This window comes from Melospiza georgiana, chromosome 19 (genome assembly GCF_028018845.1).
Source record: "Melospiza georgiana isolate bMelGeo1 chromosome 19, bMelGeo1.pri, whole genome shotgun sequence".
NCBI classification, from domain to species: Eukaryota; Metazoa; Chordata; class Aves; order Passeriformes; family Passerellidae; genus Melospiza; species Melospiza georgiana.
The window spans coordinates 9083710-9106595 of record NC_080448.1 but is presented as its reverse complement, the minus strand read 5'-3'; the positions used below and the strand labels follow the sequence as shown (position 1 = coordinate 9106595).

The 22886-nt window shown below is 46.0% G+C and overlaps 2 protein-coding genes across 2 annotated transcripts; one reads left to right on the top strand and one right to left on the bottom strand.

Annotated features, from left to right (window-relative positions):
• Window positions 1–2736: 2736 nt before the first annotated feature.
• Window positions 2737–14657, bottom strand: SLC13A2 (solute carrier family 13 member 2). The gene is given in 13 exon segments (XM_058037456.1): window positions 2737–2868; window positions 3615–3658; window positions 3661–3751; window positions 4616–4777; window positions 5930–6051; window positions 6651–6748; window positions 6891–7112; window positions 8081–8203; window positions 8406–8583; window positions 9552–9772; window positions 10951–11087; window positions 11421–11549; window positions 14556–14657. Coding segments are annotated over 13 exon segments (1761 nt in total).
• Window positions 14658–17935: 3278 nt separating this feature from the next.
• Window positions 17936–22703, top strand: SLC46A1 (solute carrier family 46 member 1). The gene is made up of 5 exons (XM_058037457.1): window positions 17936–18181; window positions 18583–19435; window positions 19781–19864; window positions 20765–20921; window positions 21464–22703. Exons 1-5 carry the CDS (start codon window positions 17936–17938, stop codon window positions 21537–21539), a joined length of 1416 nt encoding a protein of 471 aa, XP_057893440.1. The 3' UTR covers window positions 21540–22703.
• Window positions 22704–22886: the final 183 nt, after the last annotated feature.

Here is a 22886-nt window from a genome sequence, read left to right as displayed (position 1 = left end):
TGAGGAGCTGCAGTGGGAATCCCAGCTGAGCACAGCAGGTGCTGAGCTGGCAGTTTCACAGCAGATTGTGAAATTTGATCTCACAATGGGAAATGGAGCCACTCCTTGAGGTCAATATCTGGAAACATAATGGGGAGCCACCCTTTCAAAGGTGATCCGGGTAATAATGGGGCTTAGAAGCACTTTCTACCTGCTTTGCTTAGAAAATTATGAAAATTTTTAATGGTGTTACTGGATTTTGCACAAGCACACTATATTTAGCTGTACCTCAAGTGGTCCTGAGCTCAGACACACCGCCAAGGCACCAAACTGCCAGTGCCACCACCACTGCAAGGTGAAACTGGTCATGGAATTCTCCTTGTGTCCTGTTTGTTCTTCTCTTCTCTTTCTCTTCTCTTCTCTTCTCTCTCTCTTCTCTTCTCTTCTCTTCTCTTCTCTTCTCTTCCTCTTCTCTTCTCTTTCTCTTCTCTTCTCTTCTCTTCTCTTCTCTTCTCTTCTCTTCTCTCTTCTCCCATCTCTCCTCCAGATTTTCACCCCTATTTTTTCTGGAATTTGGGCATTTTTACGCCCTCTGAGTAACTCCCACTGCAGATAAATGTGGTAAATCTGTGCTCAGCCACATTAATGAAGGTGGAACACCCAGCATTAATGCATCGGCCCCCATGACACTCTGTGCTACTTTGATGTCTCTCTCCTTTCTTCTTGAGATTGGCATAAAGATTGCACCTGTGCACCTTCAGGTTCTTTATGCACACCACAAGCCTCTGAATAATGTAGACTAATAGAAAAGACTTCAAAGAACCATAACAGAGTTTTAAAAGGCCTGGAAGGAGAGGCCAATGGGAAATGTTATAAGAATTCCACCTTTCCTGCTTAGCTAAGCAGTAATTTTAGGAGGACATGTAAAGTCTACAGGAGAATTTCAAAGAAAACAAAAAGCAAACAAAAGCAGAGCACACTTCCCTGATGCTGGAGACAAAGGAGGGAGAAGGAGAGTCTCTCAGCAAATCAATCTGCTCCAGTTTGGCATTTTTTAAGTCCTCAGACAGAGGGTGAGCAGAGTAATAATGAAAATATTTAGAGAGATTTGGGTGTTATTTGGTAGAGGGAAAAGTAGAGGGAAAGGAGAGTGGTGTAGCAGTGACCTGAGCAAGTCATTATGTGATTGGAATCTGTTGCCCAGAGCTCATTAGCAGCAGAGAACAAATGCCTTTCCTTCTGGAGCTGTGGATATTCTGCTGGATCTCTATCTCACATCAAATTAAAACTCTGTCAAAGCCGCAGGAGGATTAACACCACCAGGCTTGTTCTTTCCAAGACAGAGATTTCCACAGCCACTGAGGAATTAATGACCAGCAGACACCAGAATTAGCTGGATCTTTGGAACTGGAAAAAAACTGCAGCAAGTCAGTGAATTTGGACATTTTCTGAATCAAAATTAAGCTGCACGCTGCCCCTCTCATCTCCTAATAATTAGGGTTAATAATTATAATTCTTTCTCTCTAATAATCAGAGAAAGAAAAATTAAATATTTTGAGGAGAACATACTGTTTTAGAGTGAAATTCCCTCATTTTCACTCTCATGGGACCAGTGTGGAGATCCCACCAGAGTGAGGTTTCAGAAATGCACTTTGTGCACCATTGAAGCAGGAAACAACAGAACAAAGGTTTCAGAGCAAACTTCAGGGGCACACATTGAGCAACTGCTCTGCCTGAACCCAACCTCATTTATGGCACCAGGAGATCGTTTTGGCAAAGTGCTTTTGGACATTTTTCAGTTTGGGTCATTAGGAATTTATCTGCTACTGAAAGTCAGCTCCAGCAGAACAGGGGTGAGATATGGAACAGGATTACATAATAGGCTTTCACAAAGGAAAATCTTGGGCTGCACAGTCCAAGAAAATTTGACTCAGTAATAATAACAACATAATTGCTACTTTAAAGATAAGAGAAAATCAGCTATGCTGATTTCTCCGATTATTTAAAGATATTGTAAGTGAGAACACGGACAAGCAGTTGATACTTGGAAGACAGAAGCAGTGATTTATAATTAAAAAAATAAACTCTAGAAGACAGGGGTACATTAAAAAACACTTTAATTCAGTCATACATATTTTAGGACACAGGGATTCTCTCCCTTTCAAGGAAATGCCTTACCATGAACTTGCAGGCTGTAATCTGACATAAATAACACCGGGGTGGATGTTCTGGGAGAAAATTCATCTTTTACATTCCTAACAAGGGGACTGCAAATAAATACATTTCAAACTAGGAGGGGCTGACACAGTGCTTTTTCTGTGATCACACAATACACAGCTTGCTGTCAGTGCCCACAGAGTATATAACAATCATGTACACCTTGAACATTTACACATGTACAGGTGGAGACCTGTGACAGCCCAAAATCAGGAGCTCAGAGTCTCTCTCCCTCCTTTTCCCTATTCACACCTCTCTCTTATTTTCTTGCTGCAGATTTCAGACTTACTGTAAAAGCACTGGGGGCAAACACCCCTGCAGAGGCAGAAAACCTAAAGGTGGGAGGGCTGCAAAGCCAAAAATCACCTCAATCCTCCTCAGAACCCAACAGCAGCCGGGCAATTTCACTGTCTGTTACCATTGGGAGGATTTTGCTTGCCTTTTGCACAGAAGAAGCTTTTCTCTAAAGCTGTGTGGATGAGAGCCCTGCTCTCCCTGCAGCTCTGACAGGAGCAGTCCTGGCTCTGTGCCCTGCCCAGGTCACAGACAGGTCCCTGTCCTGTTGGCCCACGAGGGGAAGGTCTGCAGCTGGAACAGGGATGAGGCCCAGGTGTTGATGGCCAGGGTGATGGTCAGGACTCCCAGAATGTTGAGCACAAACCCAGCTTTGGCCTAGAATTGGAAAAGAGAAGGGTTGTTAGCAGCCCTGAGTGCTTTTTTTTTCCTTCCTTGATGGTTAGGATGGTTTGCATGGTTTGATTTTATCTTTGGTGTGTTTTATCCACCAAATTATATTTAAGTTGGTTTTCTTCAGAAATATAATTTGTATAAAGGGAAAGGTTTCATTGGATAAAACTCTTAAAACTAGAAGGAATAAAAATTTCTTTTATTCCACTTCTCTTCTGACCTGGTATTTCTCTCTGATGTTACTTTAGATTTCTTCTTGGAACAGCATCAATGAATTGGCCCCATGTTATAAGTTATGGAAGTTATTAAGAGACATGGCACTGCTGTCCTTGCATCTTTAGTGACTTCTTCAGTCTCTAAAGACTCAAGAGGGCACCCAGTGGGATGTGCCAGGCTGTTCCCTGTCCCTGCAGAAGGACAGCCAGGTGACAGGGCCCTTGGACACCCTCATGCTCTACATTTGGGTTTTTCCAAGCAGTTAGACATTGACAGCTCTTATTATAAAATCTTCAAGAGGCCCTGGCTGTTCTTTAAAGGTTCATTAGCACCTTTCTAAGATTCTCAGAGTGTATTAGAGACAGTGTGACCCTTTATTAATGCACACACATCTTTTCACTTGACATAAGACAGGCGCACTGACTCTCCTAACTCTCCAAGAAGAACCAGAATCAGAAAAGATCAAACCTAGGGGTGAAAATCTGGAAAAAAAGTGTTGTTTTCTTTTTTCTCACCATATCAATAACCCTGAGCTGTCCATAGGAGAAGACAATGGCATTGGAGGAGTTGCCACGGGGAGCATGAAGGCCAGAGATGCAGAGAGTGTACAGGGCAGCATGACATAGAGAGGGTTGAGGCAAATTGCTTCAGCCTGTGCACAAAAAGAGAGCAGAGATGATGGGTTTGACACACAGAAATGCACAGAGATCTGGTTGTATTTGTCCATGTCAGAAGGCTCATTCTCCCCCAAACACTGCAGCCACTCATGCTTTGCTGCTGCTTCAGACACTTCCAGCATCTTTACGCAGCAAACGCAAGAATTGATTTTGTGGTCAGGGCTTTGTATAAATGGATAAATAATGCTTATATTCAGCTCCAAACCCTGGCTTTTGAGTTGGTAAAGAACAAAATTAAAGCACCAGGGGAGGCAGGTGAAGCTGTGGAGGTGAGAGCTTTGGTTTAGGGGCTGGCTGGAGTCTGTGGCCTATGTAAAAAGATTTTGGAGGAGCTCATTCCAGTTTCTGTCTGGAACCAGCTTTTCAGTTTGCAGAACTCTGTCTGCCCCAGCAGCAGGAATCTCCTGTGGAAATGCAGAAGTCCGAATTAGGTCATGCTACCACCTTCAGACGTTTCTGCAAGGCCTTGGTGGGGGTGAAATACAGTCATGGAATGTTGCAGGCAAGGAAATGCTGCTGCTGCTGTCTCCGTGCAGAACAAATTGGAAAAAACAAGTACAGCTGGCAGTGACCTCATGTTTAGGCCAGAAGGCAAAATCTTCATATGCCAGTGAATTTAATCCCTTTGCTTTTCCCCAGCAATGGCTCCAGAAAGGTTGAATTAAGCACGGTGTGTGTGTTCCTGTGTGCACACACAGATTTTTGTTTCAGGCCTGGTACCCCTGATGGGATACAGGAACCAGTGCTTGGCTTTGCCAGCAAAATGGATCACTTTAATTTTGGCAACTGAGGAGCTGAAAGCTGTTCTTACAAGAGTATTTTGACATGCTGGGACTCACCATAGAAGCCAGAATGGGGAGGAAGAGTGTGGTGGTGGCCACGTTGCTGGTGCACTCGGTGAAGGTGGCGATGAGGAGGCACAGGAGGAAGACAATGGCTGGGTGAGGGATGCTCTGCAGAGGGGTCAGCTTGGTGCCCAGCCATGCAGACAGACCAGATTCCTGCAGCAGAGCAGAGAGGGAGGCCAGGTTGGAGGGGGAAGAGCCACATCAGTGTTCTGGGGCAGTTCTCATGCCAGCTCAGCCCTCCCTCCTCAGAGCAGTTCTCAGGCAAACTGCAGGAAAACACGGCCAGGGCTCACAGACAGGATTGTCCAGTCAGGCAAACAAAAATACCCCAACATTATTTCCCATCCAAGGAATTGGAAAGTAGGAGATCCTGCATTTATATTGCATTATTGACAGCAAATAATTATTTCTCTGTTCAGATCACTACTTGTACATGATCAATACTTGAGGTGCTTTTTTATATATAAGCAAAGATATTTGAATTAACTTCCTAAAATATTTTAATATAAATCTTATCAGATGCTGTAGTGATTTAATGTCATTTCATCACATTGTCTGAGATCTTGATAACTGTCTGAATCCTTTCACACCCTTCATCCTTGTCAGTAACTGGGAAGGAGCAGCATCCTCCCTGTCATTCTGCCCTTTCTGCAGCAGCTTTTATGTATTTGGTTAATTATTCTAGGAAAAAAATTAAATTGATTCCTTAAACATTTCCTTTTCTAAACATGTACTTTTCCATTTTAATGTTGATCTTTGGATTCCAAACTAGTATTTCTGTGCACTTGAAGCCTTTTAGAATTTCTTTATTGTCTATAGATTAAAAAAATGGATTATCTGTTCCATCACTTAAATCATTACTGAAAAATAATGTGTGGCACTGGACGTGATGTTTCTCTAGCAAGCTCTACATTTCTCTTCTAATAGCTGAATTTAAATCCTATTTTCATAAATCCTTGTTTTGAAATACTTTGGAGACCCCTCCTGGGTGAATCATCTCATCATGCCGCCTGCACCAATTACATTTTATTTAAAAGAAATTTTTAATAAATTCGTTTGGGGCAGTTTCTTAATCGGCCAATTTTCTAGAAACACAGCCAATGGTGCTGCCCTGATTGGCACGGGGAGTAAGCAGGATGCGATGCCAGCACTCTAAGGATGCTCCCAGAGCCAGGAGCTGGGGAAAAGGAGAGTTTGATGCTCCGGGTGTGCCCTCTTGTGTCCTGGGAGAGCGCGAGGAGCAAGGTGGAGAGGGAGCCAGCCAGGAAAGCAGAGATAGATCCCAGGCGAGCCGGTTGATGTTACCTCGCTGCCCTTGGCCAGGGCAAAGCCCCCTCCCAGCAGGAACACGATGTTCCAGGGCATCTTCTCCTGCACCACCTTCCAGTCCAGCAGGGGTGGAGGGGCCCGGAACTTTGCCCTGCCCCCTGGAACACACAAAAAAGAGATTCTGTGAAGCCACAAAAATCCCCAAAGAAAGGAGAACGACTTGGGAGCTTGGTTTGAACATCAGGAATCCCTTCCGCCAGCAAACTCTGGAATTATCTCCCGAAGCAAACGCTGGGAGCACCAGCAACAATGGTTTTAAAAACTTGACTTGCAAAAGCTCTAAGGAATGATCTTTGCTGCTCCGAGAAGCTCAGTAGGAGGCAGGGGAGGGTGAGTTAAAGGTGTGGCAGCAGCTCCGTGTGTTTCTGTTGTGTGTTCCCTCCTGAAGATTCCAGCTTGGAATCTTTCACAAATGGGAATAGCAGGGGCCAGGAATACCGCTGGGATAAGAGTTTCCTAATTAGTTGATGAGAAACTGATTAGTTGATGAATTCCTGAATAGTTGATTAGCTTCCTAATGAAATTACGAGAAACAGAGGATTTTATGCAATATGTGCTTTGCCAAACCTAAAGCACACAGCTGGAAGAGTACTTTGAAGTGTTATTTGATATTTGAAAATTCCTTTGTAAACCCCAAATGGGAACATTTCCCACACACCTATTCAGTCAGCTGATTTTTGGTGCTTCAGTGACTCACCTGTTTGCTCTTGCTCTCCGTCCTGGTTGGAAAAGCCAGAAGGGAGGATGAAGAGCAATATTGAGATGAAGAGGGCGACTGTAGCATCAGTGACATAGCTGCAGGAGAGCAGGAAGGAGTTTAGGTAGTTAGTATTATATAATACCAATATATTAGTATATTAGCTGTGATTCCAGCTGGATAAAATCCAGCCTGTTCCACTTTTATTCCAAGTGAGGAGGAGAAGGGGATGGATAATACCTTGTGTTATCTTTGTTGAAGAGAACTGTTGCCCAGCCTGGGATGAACCCAGGTTCTCTTGTAAACCACAACACCACCAGGAGAACAAAGAGGATTAAAACTTCTATTTCTGCAAAGCTCATTTTGCCCAGTTTCTTGCTCTCTTCCTTGATGATTTCATAGGCCTGTTTCTCCTTAGCCTTGGCAGCAGGACTGACACCACAACCAAAATTCTTCTTAAAACTGGAAGAAAATGGATGAGAAGTGTCAGAGAAATTTGCCAGGTATCCAGAGAGTTAAGAACCCAAATTTATTCTCAATCACAATGTCTTTATATGCATTTATATATGAATATTGAAATTAAATATATTATAATTTGCGACCATGGTGAGTAGGAGCTGCATGTCTTGACAGGATGATCAGAAAGACAAGATGATCTTGTCCCTAAAAGCTCATTACTTTAATGTAAATAAGTGAGATATATGGACATGTGAGGAAAAAAAAATACAGAATCACAGAATGGTTTGTGTTAGAAGAGACTCTAAATCCCATTTCATTCCAATGAATGGGCAAAGACACCTTCCACTAGACCAGGACAATGTTAATGTGATTGACAAGGCTGTTTGATCACTTTACTAGGAAGTAAAGAGTTGCCAAGCTTTTTAAAATGACAGAGAATGAGAATTTTAAAGGAGGAATTTGAAGGTGAGAAAGCATTTCAGGTGTTACAGCACTCTTTCCATGTAACATGAGGGAAGTTGGGATAACACAAACATGAAAAGCTGAGTGTTAAACAGGCAGGCAATGCAGGCTGGTTGTGTGGGGTGAGGTGCTCCAGAACCAGCCCAGAACTAATCCTGTAGGTCTGAGGCAACCCTGGTCACAAAGGCATTTACAGCTCTCTGTGGAAATCAATTTCCTGCTTTGGAGCACAGCAATCTCCTAGGACACGACAGCAATGCTGCAGAACAGGTCATGTGCACTCACAGCTCCCTGTTTTCATCTACAGGGCACATTTAGCTGGGATTTAATCAGATTCCTCAAAGGAAAAGTGCAGAATTTTAACAGGCACCGAGTTCTGTTCTGGTCTCTGTTGTGTGTCTGGACTCTGCCACCTTCTGAGCGATTTTTCTCACCGATAAAGGATCACTGGTGTTGAGCAAGTCCTGATCAGAGCCCCCAGGTGCATGGCAGGGGCTCAGGGTACTCACTTGAAGCCCAGGTACAGGATCTGCAGCCAAATCCAGGCCAAAATCAGCAGCACCAGCATGGTGGGGAAGGCGAAGGAGAACCAGGAGGCAAAGTTGATGATGCCACCACTGTTTGGGAAGATGCTGGAAAATGCAGGTGGCTGTTAGCATCCAAATTTCCACACTCCCTTCTGTCCTTCATTAATGAGCCGGAAAAGGGGAGGTTCTGTGGGGCCCATTGGGGAAGAGAAGCTCCCAGGAAAGGCACCAAAGTGACATTTTCCTTCTCTGGGAGCCAGCGGGAGCAGAATGCTGCAGTTTGGAGGGTGTTTAATCCCAGACTTACTCATTAACTTGTCCTTGCAGCACCAGGTTTGGGGTTGTCCCGGTCAGAGTGGCAATCCCTCCAATGCTGGATGAGTAACAAATGCACAGGGACATTCCCTTGGACAGCTTCAAGTGCTTCTTCTCAAGCTCTTCTTTTCTCTTTTTCTCTTCCTCAATTACCACGACATGAGAATTACCTAGATCCCAAGGAACAGAAGAGCTGCAGGACTATGTTGGACAGGAGAAGGCCTCGGGCCTGCAGAATTTAATATTTCAAGGCTAGGACACATTGGATTCAAAGCTGAAGGAAACAAAGTTCCCCCTTTTAAGGCTGGCATTGTTAATTTTTTGACCTTCTGCCCATTTTCACTGGTTGTCTTGACACAGAGCAGTTTTTCAGAGGGGAATTTGAAATGTGTGTAAAGTTTTACACTTCCTTGTGAATGAGGGCAATGTCTGAACTGCACATGGAAAGGAGTGAGGCAGAAATTCAGGGAATTATAACAGAGTTGGAGGAGCTGGGCTAAAAGGAGATTTTTCCGGCGCCAGCACCTGTCTGCTGGCACTGAGATTTATTTTCAGAAACTCTGGAATCACCTCAAAAATGGGGAGAGGGCAAGACAGCTGGTAAAGAGATATTCTTGCTTGATTGTGTACCTTTGGATTAGAAAGATCTTTTTAATCCCTAACCTTCCAGCTGGAAACAGGCCAGAAATTTTGCCTTGGGAATCCCCTATGATATGATAAGTTACACAGTAGATAATAATTGAACTAACGTAAATATGCAGGGAAAGAGCAAGCCTGATATAAAGGCTTCCCCTAGTGGAGAATTTGTACCTTTTTGGTCAGTTTGTTGAGTAGTTATGAGCTTTTTGTATTTTTGATTTAACTTCAGCCAAGTAGTAGTAGTAGTAGTAGTAGTAGTAGTAGTAGTAGTAGTAGTAGTAGTAGTAGTAGTAGTAGTAGTAGTAGTAGTAGTAATAATAATAATAACAACAACAAATTGTGTTTTTGTCTGGTTCATGGAAGAGTCTCATCAGGGCTGTGTGGTGCAGTCAGGATGCTTTGGGGACAGTTTTCTTTTAGGATTTACTAGGAACTACTATGACAGAAGAAAGGCCATCCTCCATCACCCTGAAGAAAAAATCACCCTCAACCCATTCACCTTTTTCCTCAGGCTCTTTGGAGCTGTCAGGTGACTTTTCCTGCAGCTCAAAGGCTTTGTTGGTGTGTTCAGACACCTGGCCAGTGGTGCTAGACTCTGCTTCTGACTTGTGCAGCTGCTCCATCACGGCCTGGGCGATGGGGACCATCATGGCAGTGGTGGCTGTGTTGCTGATCCACATGGACAGGAAAGCTGTCACCACCATGAAACCCATCAGGAGCCTGCAACGAGAAGGTTTGGGAAAGCTGGATCAGAACCCAGCCCTGCAGTGCTCTTTATTTTTATTACAAAGAGTCAGCTGCAAATGCTGGGTTTGGAGAATGCTCAGCAATCCCCACCCAGCATTTCCTCCTGCCCTGGTTTGCTTTGTGAGCAACCCAGTTAAGATTTAACATCAATTTCTCTTTTTCAACCAATTTTTTTGACATTCCTATGGCTAAGGATGTGGAAGCTGGTAGGCTGAAACAGTTTATCCAGTCAGATCCTGCTTATCCCACATCATTCTCAGGAAGACATTTCTCAACAGCACATTTCAATGCATTACAATAGATTTTAAAGAGGGATTGCAAGCTGAATTTGATCCCAAATGGCAATCAGTTTAAGCCATAAGGAAGATGATCTCTTTTTTTTTTTCCTCTTGTTATTTTATCCCACCTCTATTATTTAAGATTCTCTTCTGACTCATCTAAAATTCTAATCCTGGTTTCGGTATTACTCTGTTATTTGTCTCAAAATTATTCTTTAGATGAGATGTAGATTATATATCAGATGAAAAAGGGTTTATCTTGTATGCATTTTTATTCTATTGCTTTGTAATTTCCTTCAGTATTCCCCCTTCTTATGAGCTGAAACTGATTAAACAGGGTGGTGTAGCCTGTGCATAGCTCAGAGTTCTAGTCTGGAAAACATTTGTTGTTTTTCAAACAAGCATCCTCATATTTTCTCTTCTCTGTGCAATCAGCAGCAGGCAGAGTCCATGTTCTTTGTGTTCCAGCTGTGCTTTTTCCTGACTGTCCAAAGCTGTGCCCCTGGCCCAGCCTAGCAGCACCCTTCCCTTTCCAGTATTGACTCTCTTGCTGCTATTTCTCCATCAAAAAGCCTTTTGGAGTTAAAAAATAAAATAAAATAAAATAAAATAAAATAAAATAAAATAAAATAAAATAAAATAAAATAAAATAAAATAAAATAAAATAAAATAAAATAAAATAAAATAAAATAAAATAAAATAAAATAAAATAACATAAAGACGTGCCTCAACATTTGCATGGCTTGCTCAGGCCCTAACTCACGTGGGCTGCAGGAAAGCATTTGCAGGGAAAGATTTGCAGATTCCCATCAGAGATGGGGTCTAATGCCATAAAATCCTTCATCCCACAGCGTTTCCACCCCTGTCACTCACAGGGCTGGCCTGACACCCGTGATCAGCAGGACCCTCAGAGCCACTCGCTTGTGCAGGTTCCAGGTCTCGATGGCAATGGCCATCACCAGGCCCCCCAAAAAGAGCATGTTGGTGTCCTTCAGGTACTCCTGACACACCTGTGAGGTGGGAGAGGGGAGAGGGAAGAGTCACAAGAGAGGGGGACATTTTCTGAGGGAGTTCATTCCAAAGGCATTAGCAGGGAGTAACTCTGGGTTGCATCCGAATGGGGAATTTGCTTTGATTTCAGATTAGCAGCTCCACCCAGAGCTCACTCTGGGCTCATGCAAGGTCTACTCCATGGAGAAGACAGAGAATAATAATAATAAAGTTAAAATAAAATAATAATACTATCAATAACATAAATATAATGATGGTCATCATATAATCCTGGGGAGCAATCCCAGAATAAAAGCAGCTGACTGATTAATACACGGAGCAAGATCTCTTACTGTGGTTGAATCCATGATATTCATTAGTGGGAACAGCAGGACGGGCAGGAGAGCTGTGACAGCCAAAGGCAGAGCTTCTGTGCACCAGAAAATTGCCATCACTATGATCACATAGCCACAGAGTGCCTCCTGCCAGGGAAGGGGACAGCAATCAGAACATGCTGAACATCGAACCTGGGGCTTCTCCAAAGCCAAGGCCTCTTAATTACATCCACTGCCTGATAAAGGGATTAGATAAAAGGTTATTTCCTTTCCCATCTAGCCTCTGGCCTCTGCAGATCCTAATCAAATGTCAAACTGTGCAGCAATCTCATCAGAACTCTGAGGACCAGAGGAGACCTTCAGCAGGGGCAAAAATAGCACTGGGGAAAAGAAGCGTGGGTGACTTTGGACTTTCATGATAAGGGATTGGCAATCACTGAATAGGCTTCTTGATTGTGCTGATGGTGTTATATTCAGATATTCTGATTGTGCTGATGGTGTTATATTCTGTATTTATGTCCTTGAGTTGTAGAATCAGTTGCTGATCCAGTCAAGGTTTCTCCGCCTGTTTTCACATGGGCTGCAGGTCATGGCCCAGGTGAACCACAGCTAATTTCAGCAGCTTGGACTCCTTGTACTGTAAATGCTTTTATAACTTTTCACTGGATTTTTAGCTTAGTAGAGACTTTGAAAGGCTGACTGGCAGACTGGTCACAGATCATTTCAGCTTCCACTGACTTTGTCTTGTTTGTTTGAGGAAAGTGAGATTCCCTGTTTCATGCCACTCTTTTTCTGAGGAAACCTTAATTTACTACTGCTTTGGACAACCACTCCAAATTTCAAGTAAAAATGTTTAAGCCAGTCCCTGCACACTGAAAAGATTCAAAATTACTTGTCCAACAGTAGCATTTTGTTGGGTTGGGAAAGAAAGAGGAGGGTTTGGTGTCTTCTGTGTTTTGGAACTTGCACAATTGTGGGAGACGCCAAAGCCAAAGGAAGAAAACCATGGATGTGTGGTCTTGGATAAAGGATGTCCACTAAAATATACTGCTCAGTATGAATGAAACTGTAGTGATGCTTTTGGAGGTTGGGTTACAGAGGATTAAAGCAAGGAGCTGGGATAATGGGTTGTAGGATTGAATCTGAGACTCTTGGGAACACATTCAGGAATTCTGAACGTGGTGTGGAGGTTACAGAGCTGTGAAGGGAAAGGTTGAGCAGGGAGCTAATCAGTTTGGAGGAAAGAAGAAGACAGCAATCCAGGTGTGAATTATCAAAGCAGCCATGCTGAAGAAGTAAGTCTGAGAGATTCCCAAAGATACTAAAATATTCCTTTTTGAATCTTATTTTTGAACAAGAGCATTAAGAACCTTAATTATTCATCCCAGTGATCACTGAGAGCAATTTGCCCTTTTGACAATCCTTTTTCTCCATGTTTGTTATTAAAAGACACAGATGGGTGCCTTTTGAGAGACCCTGGTAGAGCTTTGGGATGTGTCTCATGGGCACAGTGCCATTGTCTCCCATCCTACTGTGAACAGGCTTTCAGTCAAAGCTGGGAAAAGGGTTTTCCCAAAGTCAGACACTCTGTAAGGACACTCTTCTGCCTTTAAGCAAGATTTTTAGCATTGTTTGCCCTCAATTATAATAGCTTAGTGTCCAGTGCTATGTCATCTTAGGGCAGGTTAATAGATGAACAGAATAGAAAAAATGTGAAATTCCACCCTGTAGCTGCTGGCTCACACCACCAGCTTTTCCTGCTCAGCAGTGGCACAGTGCACAATTTAACCCCAAAAAACCCTTTTCAAAGATTTCCTTAAGTGGCAAAGGGAAAGATCCTGGATGTTTTCTATTTTTGTCTTGTTGCTGACTGCATAGAAACCAGAGAGAGTCATTTTCAAAGAGCAACTGAACCAAGACTGCCAAATCACTCCACTGGTAGCTCCAAGGACTCACTGTATGTAACAATGTGAGTTTGAACTCATGGCCTCAGGACAAAAAAAAAAAAAAATAAAATCACTCTCTGTCTCCTTAGAACTTAGAACTTTCCTGATTCTGATCTCTTTTCACTTCAGTGACTCCTTTGCCCACTGAACGTTAACTAGCAAAAAAAAGGGACTTCTTATTTCTCTTTTTTTTTTTTTTTTCTGACTTCCTGGTGAGCTTTTAAGTAATAATTTAAACTATTTTATTTACCTAGTGAGGGAATGAGAGCTGACCAGCTGCCACACTCAGAGCTGAGGTAGGTAGGGAGGGAAGGGTTAGGGAAGAGGAGAATGGAATTTGAAGAAGGAATCTAAACTGGGAATCAGCAGGGACCACAGGGAAGAGTGAGGATTTGCTGTCCAAAGAGAAGTGACAAGAGGGGCAGTCTGGGATGAGCTATTCTGTGGTGCTGGGGTTGTAATAAAAGACCAGAGATCAGATCTTTCTGCATGAAGAGGTTGGGAGTGCAAAAACAGTGAAGAAGCAGCAGAAGAGTGGGAGTCTGTCAGCTCACAGCTCTCTTCAAATGATCAATACCCCGGAAATACCAACCCAGGTACTGCAGCTCCTGAGTCAACTTTCCCTGAAGGAACCCTAAGCCAGGTGTCTTCCAGAACTTGGTGTTTTAAATTTAAAATCCTTGTTTGGATTCTTACAGAAATAAGTTAAAGCAAAACTGAAATGCATGTTATTTTCCCTTATGTATCAGAATGCCTTGTCTGTCTAAAAATGGCTTTTCTAAGCAGCAGTGACAGCAAGGAAAAAAAATAAAGGAAGATGTGGACTGAACACTGTTAGAAAATGAAAAGGGGGATTAAAATTGAGCTTTAGGTCCACAGGAATATCTTAGTATATCTTAGATCCTAGTGCAGCATAGAAAGTCCTCATAGAAAGTCCTCTTCTAAATCAGCCAGATGCAAAGCAAGAGTCACAAAATCTCTCTCAGGCTGAATGTTCCTCTAGAAGATGCAACCACAGATGTAGCTCCTCATCCATCTATGCCTCATTGCTGTTTTATAGCCCCAAAATACTCAGGAAAAAAAAAAAAAAACAAAAAAAAAGAAAAGAGATCTCCAAGCAGCAGATGCAGAAAGAACCTCTTCCCCCTCGAAAAGAGCAGCTCTAAGACTTTGGAGGCTTTGAAAGTGGATTTTAAAAATTCCTTACCTTGTTGGGCAGAACCAGGGGCAGAGGGAGAAACACCAGGGGTACCAGGATGATGATGAGGTATTTCCTGCAGGCCAGCACTGCCTGCCAGGAGAAAGCCATGGTGCTGGAGCTGGCCCAGTGCTGAAGGGCCTGGAATCTGCTCTCGGAGCCTATATAAACACCCGGGAATATTAACCATTGACCTCGGGAGATTGGGTGTTGTTTTTGGAACTGTAATCGGAGAAAGAAGGAAGCGAACAAAGAAGGGAGGAGACAGTAGAAGAGTGTCAGGGCAGGAACTTTCTGAAGGGAATCTTGCAGAAAGGTGGTAAATCTGGCGGAGAATTAATTCCTTGCGGAGCAAGCGGGTTTTCGAAAGCATGACCTGCATTTTTAAAAGCATAATATTAATGACTTGCTCTTTCATAATGCCCTCTTTGAATAGGTGCTGTTATTCCTCCTGTTAAAAAAAAAGAAACTGCTCCCTCCCAAACAGGTGGAAAAATAACTTCAATTTTCAAAGAATATGGGGGAACACTGAAGATAGCACCTGTAATGCTCAAATACATGGATTAGAAACACCAGTGTAAAATGTTATATAAACACGATTGTTTATGATGTTTATGTTTGTTCACTGAGAAATTCACTTTGGGTAGCAAAACCCACCGGGCAGAGCTGGTGTCACTATCAAGTCCCCAAACAAAAAGGGACTGACAGTCCCTACCTTAGGTCTTAGAGGACTGGGAAACACTTGGCTACAGGGGATCTCTCTGCAAACACTGGTTTGTTTTAAGTTTTTTCCCACATTTTTGATCTTGCAGGTTTATAGGCACAGCTTTGGGAACTTGCAGGCTATATTGGGGGTGGGGAAAATTAAGAAGAAAAAGGTGCTACAGGGAAATTAGCAGTAATTCTTGTCCCAGTTGTAGGCAACTTCCAAAATACAAGCTGTGAATCAATAGATTCTAGACATTAACAGGAATAGTACCAAACATTTTAAATCCAAAGGGTTAAATTAATAAAAGTAATAATACAATAATAATAAAATAAAATAAAATAAATAAATTAAGTCCAAAGGGTAATTTCTTATTAATGCCATGTTGATGGCTTTATTAGATCATCCAGGTCCATTTCCCAGCTAATGATGATAACATTTCCATATGATTGCTATAAATCAGCTCGGTAGTGTTTATAGCTTACTGGAGAGAGACAAAGGGAAGCCACCAGGTCCTCTGATGTCAGCTGCACAAAAAGCTTCTGCTGTTTCTGCCTCTTCCCCCTTTTCTGCCAGGGCTTGTTTTCTCCCAAGAATGTAGGGAGATTTTCCATCATTAGAATGTGCTAATGATGGAAAATCAGCTGCTAGATTTGCAAGCTGGACTTGGGCATACTGCTCTCAACAAACAGCATCACGTTTCTTGGTGCCCACCCTGAGCTTCAGCATCTCACCCATGGTAAAAAAAAGAATGAGAAAGAGCTTTCAAATTAATTCTGTTCCCCCTCATCTTGCATCCATTGAATGTTTAATTACTGCCCGACAAGGTGCAGTGACAGCAGCCAACAGCAAGGTCCTTTTTCTGCTTTTTACTCTTATGCCCTAAGGCTGTGACGGAAATCTAAAAGAACATCTCGTTTTTGTATCTCTGCAACACAAATGTTGGCCTCCAGCTGCAGCCTCATTTATGGAGTGTAAATACCAATGTGGAAGGGTCTCAGCTGAAGAATTGTTCCTGTACTTTAAAAGCAGCAGCTCCACAGAGATGGTGGCCACTGTCATGTGAGTCACAACACTTTCAAGGACGCTAGAAATGAGTTCTAGAAGTGCTTTACTCCAAAATGAGTGGTTTACATCTTGTCTTAGCTTTTCCTGTGGCCCATGAGCTTGGTGCTGTCAGAGGAGCGAGGCTAATTTACATTATTTTGGTACTGCTCCATTTTATATAAACAGGTTAAATCAATACTCTGAATTGTGTGCTTTGAACTTCAAGGACAACTTTGTCTTTGCTTCCTGATCTGCTCTTTGAGACAGCCAAACCTCACAGAAAAGCAAACAGCACAGCCAAAACCTTCTTTATTAACTGAGTTTCTAAGATATTTTGTTCTTTATAAAATGCAGCATTTTCTAGTGCACTGTGGATTAATAGAAGTGATCGTATATTGCTAAATACAGTATTTTGCTGATCCTAGCGCCGTTAAAATGTTGATTTATGTTTTGCCTGGTTTGTTGAGCCTGCAGAACACTGAGGGGAGCCTTCATGGCATCCTGAGGGTGTTGGAGGGGCAGGGGCTGTTCTGTGCTCTCTGGTGACCAGCGACAGGACCCGAGGGAGCAGCATGAAGGCATGTCAGGGGGTTGAGGCTGGATATTAGGAAAAGGTTTGTCATCCAGAGGGACACTAGCACAGGCTGTCCAGGTAAGTGGTGGAGCCCCATCCCTGCCGGGATTAACTGTGCAAAGATGTGGCACACGGGGACACGGTTCAGCGGAGGCTTTGGCCGTGCTGGGTTAACGGTGGAGTCGATGCTGTGAGAGGGATTTTCTCGTCTCGAAAATGACATGATTTGTGGAACATCATCCCCTGAGAGCTGGGCTCTCAGCGCCGGGCTCGCTGCAGCGCCAGCGCCGAGGGGTCTCGGGAACCCCCGCGGTCCCGGCGGCGGAGGGAACGGAGCCGGTCCCGTTATGGGCAGAGCTCAGCCTGGACCGTTCTGAGCGGAGTCGAGCCGGTCCCGTTCCGGGCGGAGCCGTGTCAGTGCCATCCCTGGCGGAGCAGAGCCCGTTATGGGCAGAGCTGAGCCTGGACCGCTCTGAGCGGAGCGGAGTCGGTCCCGTTCCAGGCACAGCGGAGCCTGGACCGTTCTGAGAGAAGCCGTGTCAGTCCCATGCCGGGCGGAGCCGAGCCAGTCCCGTTCCGGGCAGAGCCGTGCCAATCCCGTTCTGAGCGGAGCCGTGTCAGTGCCATCCCGTGCGGAGCCGAGCCAGTCCCGTTCCGGGCGGAGCCGTGTCAGTCCCGTTCAGGGCGGAGCCGAGCCAGTCCCGTTCAGGGCGGAGCCGAGCCAGTCCCGTTCCGGGCGGAGCCGTGCCAGTCCCATCCCAAGAGGCGCAAACCAGTCCCGTTCAGGGCGGAGCCGAGCCAGTCCCGTTCCGGGCGGAGCCGTGCCAGTCCCATCCCAAGAGGCGCAAACCAGTCCCGTCCCGTGCGGAGCCGAGCCAGTCCCGTTCAGGGCGGAGCCGTGTCAGTCCGGTTCCGGCGGAGCCGTGTCAGTGCCATCCCGGGCGGAGCCGTGTCAGTGCCATCCCGGGCGGAGCCGTGTCAGTCCGGTTCCGGCAGAGCCGTGTCAGTGCCATCCCGGGCGGAGCAGTGTCAGTCCCGTTCCGGCGGAGCCTCCGCCCCGCCATGGCCGCCATGGCCGCTCCGCCGCCCGCCGAGCCCCCGGTGCCCCCGGGCCGGCGCCGCCTGTCGCTGCCCGCCGTGGAGCCGCTGCTGTTCCTGGCCACGCTGTCGCTGGGGCTGCAGGGCCCGCTGGCCACCCAGTACCTGTGGGACCGGCTGGGGGCCGAGCACGGCTACAGCAACGGCACCAGCACCGACTCCTCCTCCGGCTGCGGGGACGGCAACGCTACCGCCGACCCTCTGCGGCAGGTGGGGACACCGGGGGACACGGCGGGACCGGAGAGCCCTGGTGTGGATGAAGAGCTCAGGGAGAGAGCCCTGAGGGGAGGCACGGGATGGATGGGGAGCCGGGGGGAAAGACGGGTCCGTGGGGTTGGGGAGCCCCGGAGGGAGCGGGGGGCTCAGGGTGAACGGGAGGTCCCAGGGGAGCAGGGGAGGAGAAGTGCCCCGGGGAACAGGGAGCCTCAAAGGGAACAGAGAGCTTGAGAGGAGCTGGGGGTCCCTGGAAGCAGAGTCAGGAGGGAACGTGAAGCCCCAAAGGGAGCAGGGAGCCCTGAGGGGAAGGGGAGCGTAATGGAAGCACGGAGCGCCAGGAGTTTGGAGCTCAGTGGATGCTGTTGGATCTCCTCAGCTGCCTGTTTCTCCTGCAGGAGGTGGAAGCTCTGGTGTCCCACTGGAACCTCTACATCAACCTGGGAGGTTTCTTCGTCAGCCTCTTCTCCGTGACCCTCCTCGGCGCGTGGAGCGACAGCGTGGGCCGGCGCCCGGCGCTCATCCTGCCCACAGCAGGCATGGCCCTGCAGACAGCCATCTACCTGCTGGTCATGTACCTGGAGCTGCACGTCGCCTTCTTCCTCCTGGGACGCATCCTGAGCGGCCTCACGGGCGACTACAACCTGATCCTGGCCGGCTGCTTCTCCTACGTGGCCGACACCAGCGAGCGGCGCGCGCGGACGTTCCGCGTGGCCATCCTCGAGGCCTGCCTGGGCACCGCGGGCATGGTGGCCAGCATTGGCGGCGGCCAGTGGCGCAAGGCCCAGGGCTACATCAACCCCTTCTGGCTGGCCTTTGCTGCCAGCCTTGCTGCCACCCTCTACGCCGCGTTCTTCCTGCGGGAGTCGGTGAAGCAGAAGAAGGAGGCCAGGCTGTTCACGCTCAGCCACTACAAGGCTGTGTTGAAGCTGTACACGGCCCCCGAGCAGCCGAGCTCCAGGTGGAAGCTGGCTCTGTACTCCCTGGCTTTCTTTCTGATTGTCACGGTGCATTTTGGAGCCAAGGACATCTATGTGCTGTACGAGCTGGGCTTCCCTCTGTGCTGGGCTTCTGATCTCATCGGGTACGGCTCGGCCGCCAGCTACCTGGCGTACCTGAGCAGCCTGGCGGGGCTGAGGCTGCTGCAGCTCTGCCTTGAGGACACCTGGGTGGCAGAGATAGGCTTGCTCTCCAACATTGCTGGGCTGGTGGTGATGTCTCTTGCTACCACAACGCCACTGATGTTTACAGGTGATGCTGAGGGCTGAAATCCCTGTTTCTGGTAGTGTGCTTCACGGGGAGTTCAGGCACGTGAGGGAGTTCTGCCTCGTGCACCAACAAAACTGTGCCTTGCTAAGGGCAGAGTTGTCCAGACACTGAATTTGGAAGTGCATCCATGTAGTTCCTGGAACATTAGGCTTCTAGAACTGTATTATACTGCATACACAGACCAAAGTGCCTTATGAGATCCAGGAGGGGGAACTGTGTTTAAATACAGCAGGGAGACACTGCCAGCAGCTGCAGATTTCTGGGGCTGGCTTGGGAGGCTTTATTTTTCAGGTGAGCTTTCCCTAATGTGCTGTGTCTTGCTCACAGGTTATGGAATTCTGTTCCTTTCCATGGCAGCCACTCCAGTCATCAGATCCAAGCTCTCCAAGCTGGTCAGTGAGACAGAACAAGGTAAGGAATTAACCACTGTGCTTAAGCCAGATCCTGAAACACTTTTTTCTTGAAATATTGAAACCAGACTCCTGTGCCCCTGCATTCATCCTCAGGCCCAGGGTAATTTTATTTTTTTTCCCCCCAAATAATTGTCGTTCTTTGATTCAGACTCGCTGCATTTCCGACATGAGAACAAGGGAAGAAAAGCAGGAGTAGTTCATTCATCCATACATTCATTTCCAAAACTTTTACAGGGAGCAGGAGTTAAAATGGATTATATAACAAGGAGAAAAGAGTCATTCTCCTGACCATAACTTTCCTCTGTAGATCAGTAACAGTGGGGAGAACCAGGTGCTGTTGGAGGGTTGTATCATTTACCACGGTGAAGGATCATGGATAACCCACAGGAGGAGCATGTTTGCCTTTTGTCCAGTTCTGTGTTTGGAGGGTTTGCACTTGCTGTGAAACACAGCACAGGAATGTCTCTGGGGCCGATGGGGAGGAGGGAATCTGGGTGGCAGCAATGGAAAGGTGATTTTGCAATACTCAGGTTTCTTATTTTGGGACGGCGATGGCACGTACAGCAGATTTATGGTGCTAAATCTTGTGCTGTACTTAATGATTAACAAGTGATAAGAGGTGCCCTGGCCTGGAGCATTTACAATCCAGCTGATAAAATGTCCTGGCCATCTCTTGATACAAATCCTGCAGGTTGGTGAGGTGGTCATGGCCACAGGCTGGACATGCCAGGCCAGTCCTGTCCCACCTTACCACGCTTGATATTCACACACTTTTCTGATGGCAAGTGCAAACCCTTGGAAAGATTGGCAGAATGCACTGATGGTGTTGTGTTACAGCTGTTTACAGGCAATAACCGCCTGTCTATCTTATCATTAACCTCTTATCTCTCTTTTCCAGGTGCTCTCTTTGCTTCTGTTGCCTGCGTGGAAGGGCTGTGTTCACTTGTGTCTACAGGAGTGTTCAACTCTCTCTACCCTGCCACCTTGCACTTCATGAGGGGATTCCCATTTCTCTTTGGGGCTATAATCCTCCTTATTCCAGCAGCTATCCTTGGGTAATTTACTTCAGATGTCCAAACTTTGCCATGCAATGTCATATGGAAAATACTATTTACTCTATTTACTCTTAGGATAGAAGCTGGCAGTTTTAAAGGCATATTTTCAGTTCTGGTTGTGAGAGGGAGGGTGTCTCCAGTAGAAAGAGGTGCAGGTCATTTCCTTTGGAATCTGAATCCTAGGGATAAACCTGCAGCCTGAGGTTTTTCAAACCAACATTCAACGTGCTTCAAAGCCTCACTGCAGCCTCAATGGAATCCAAAATCTGGAACTGAATTTGAAAGTTCTTCACGGAAGAGATGGAGCTCTCTCAGCAGTCTCTCTTCCTGTAATTTCTTTAGTAATTGAAGCAGAAGTTTTGTTGTGATAGAAAACAAATCCCCTGGTAGGTTCTGGGAGAGGGAATGTATTTGGATTTGCAGAAGTGCAGCAGTTCCTGGCAGGGTCATATTATTTTGTTCCTCTGAAACTTTTAAGATTCACTCCGTTCAGCAACATCCTCATTTGACTTTGGAAGCTGAAACTATTCATTCTTTTCTAGGTGGATACAAATCTGGGATTCAAAACACGACTACAGCTACTTCCAAGAGGCTTCCCTGACCCCCACAAAAGACTGAATTCAACGCCAAGGAATTGGCCAGCACGGCAGTGTCCACCTGAACACTGCACTTCATTCTTCCCTCAAAGGACTGATCAGTGTGGGAGGGACACTCTGCTGTCCTTGCTGACTTTTAAATGCCAAATAATTGGAAATCACAGGAGGAACTTGATTTGGAGCTGTGAATGGCTCCTCAGTGTTGTGTTCGCTCATCTGTCAGAGAAAACCCAAGAGACCCCAGAGCCAATCAAGCTGTTGAGGGCCTTTTGCAAAGCTGCTTTGTGGTTTGGGGTTGGTGGGGCCAGAAGGCTCTGCCCTGCTTTTAGTGGGGAGAGAGGACTGAGTTCTGCTGTAATTGCTGAGCATTTTCCCCTCAGGGTATTCCAGTGTGCAGGGATGGGCTGTTGGTGTGGGTGAGGCACAGGCTGAACCAGAAGCACCCAACAGTGTCCTGTGCCCCAAATCATCACATTGCCAGTAAAAACCCAACAAATGTGACATGCCAGACCACAAAACTCCTTATGGAGAGGGGTGGTTTAGCACAGGAGTGCTATTGCTGTCCTTACTGACTGAGCCAGCTTTAGTTGCGCAAGTCAGAGGTGTCCTAAGAACAGGATCTAATCCATGAAGTGTTGGTAGGAGTGCCAGTGGCATGTCCTGCCTTGTCTGCAGCTCAGCCCAGGATCTCAGAGGGATCTCAGAGGTGGTTTTGAGAAGTAACAGATCATCTGAGAATACTGCAGGGCCAGTAGAATAAATCCTGGGTTGGGAGGGACCCACGAGGATCCTTGGAGCAGCTCCTCTAGGTGCCTTAATTGACATAAAAATTGACATAGCCAAAAGCTATGAAGGAGAAAATTGTCAGAATTGTTCCCCCCTTACACTGCAGATCTGAGCCCCAATCATGTGAAATCCCTGCTGTGCTGATCCAGAGCCCTTCCTCAGCAAGATGGGGACAGGACTAGTGTCTTTAAGATTAATCTTTTTTGTTGTATGTGGCATAATTTTGTGTTAATGACCTCAGTGCTGCTTGTCCTGGGATCTGTTGATGCCAGCAAGCAAACTCCATGTTCATGGTACTTAAATTGTTCTTTCCAAAGCATTACCTGTGTTGCTGCAATCCTTTTTTTTGTCTTCAACGTGCCATAAACCAGTTCTGTGTACACTGCACTGCACATGCTGTTCAGGTACATGCAGTAATGACTTTACTGTTACTTCAGATTGAATAAAACCTCCATGCTCTTTTATGGTTCATAAAACTCTGGATATCTTGTGCAGCTGTTGGTATCGTTTGTCCTTGACTCGTTGGAGGTTTGTCTCCATTATTTTACCTCTCAGTCCTTTATCGAAGACTGCAGTAAAGAAG

Coding starts and splice junctions, on each gene's coding strand:
- SLC46A1 (XM_058037457.1), top strand. CDS start 17,936: ATGGCCGCCATGGCCGCTCCGCCGCCCGCCGAGCCCCCGGTGCCCCCG. Junction 18,182..18,582: donor CCGCCGACCCTCTGCGGCAG/GTGGGGACACCG, acceptor TTTCTCCTGCAG/GAGGTGGAAGCTCTGGTGTC. Junction 19,436..19,780: donor AACGCCACTGATGTTTACAG/GTGATGCTGAGG, acceptor TCTTGCTCACAG/GTTATGGAATTCTGTTCCTT.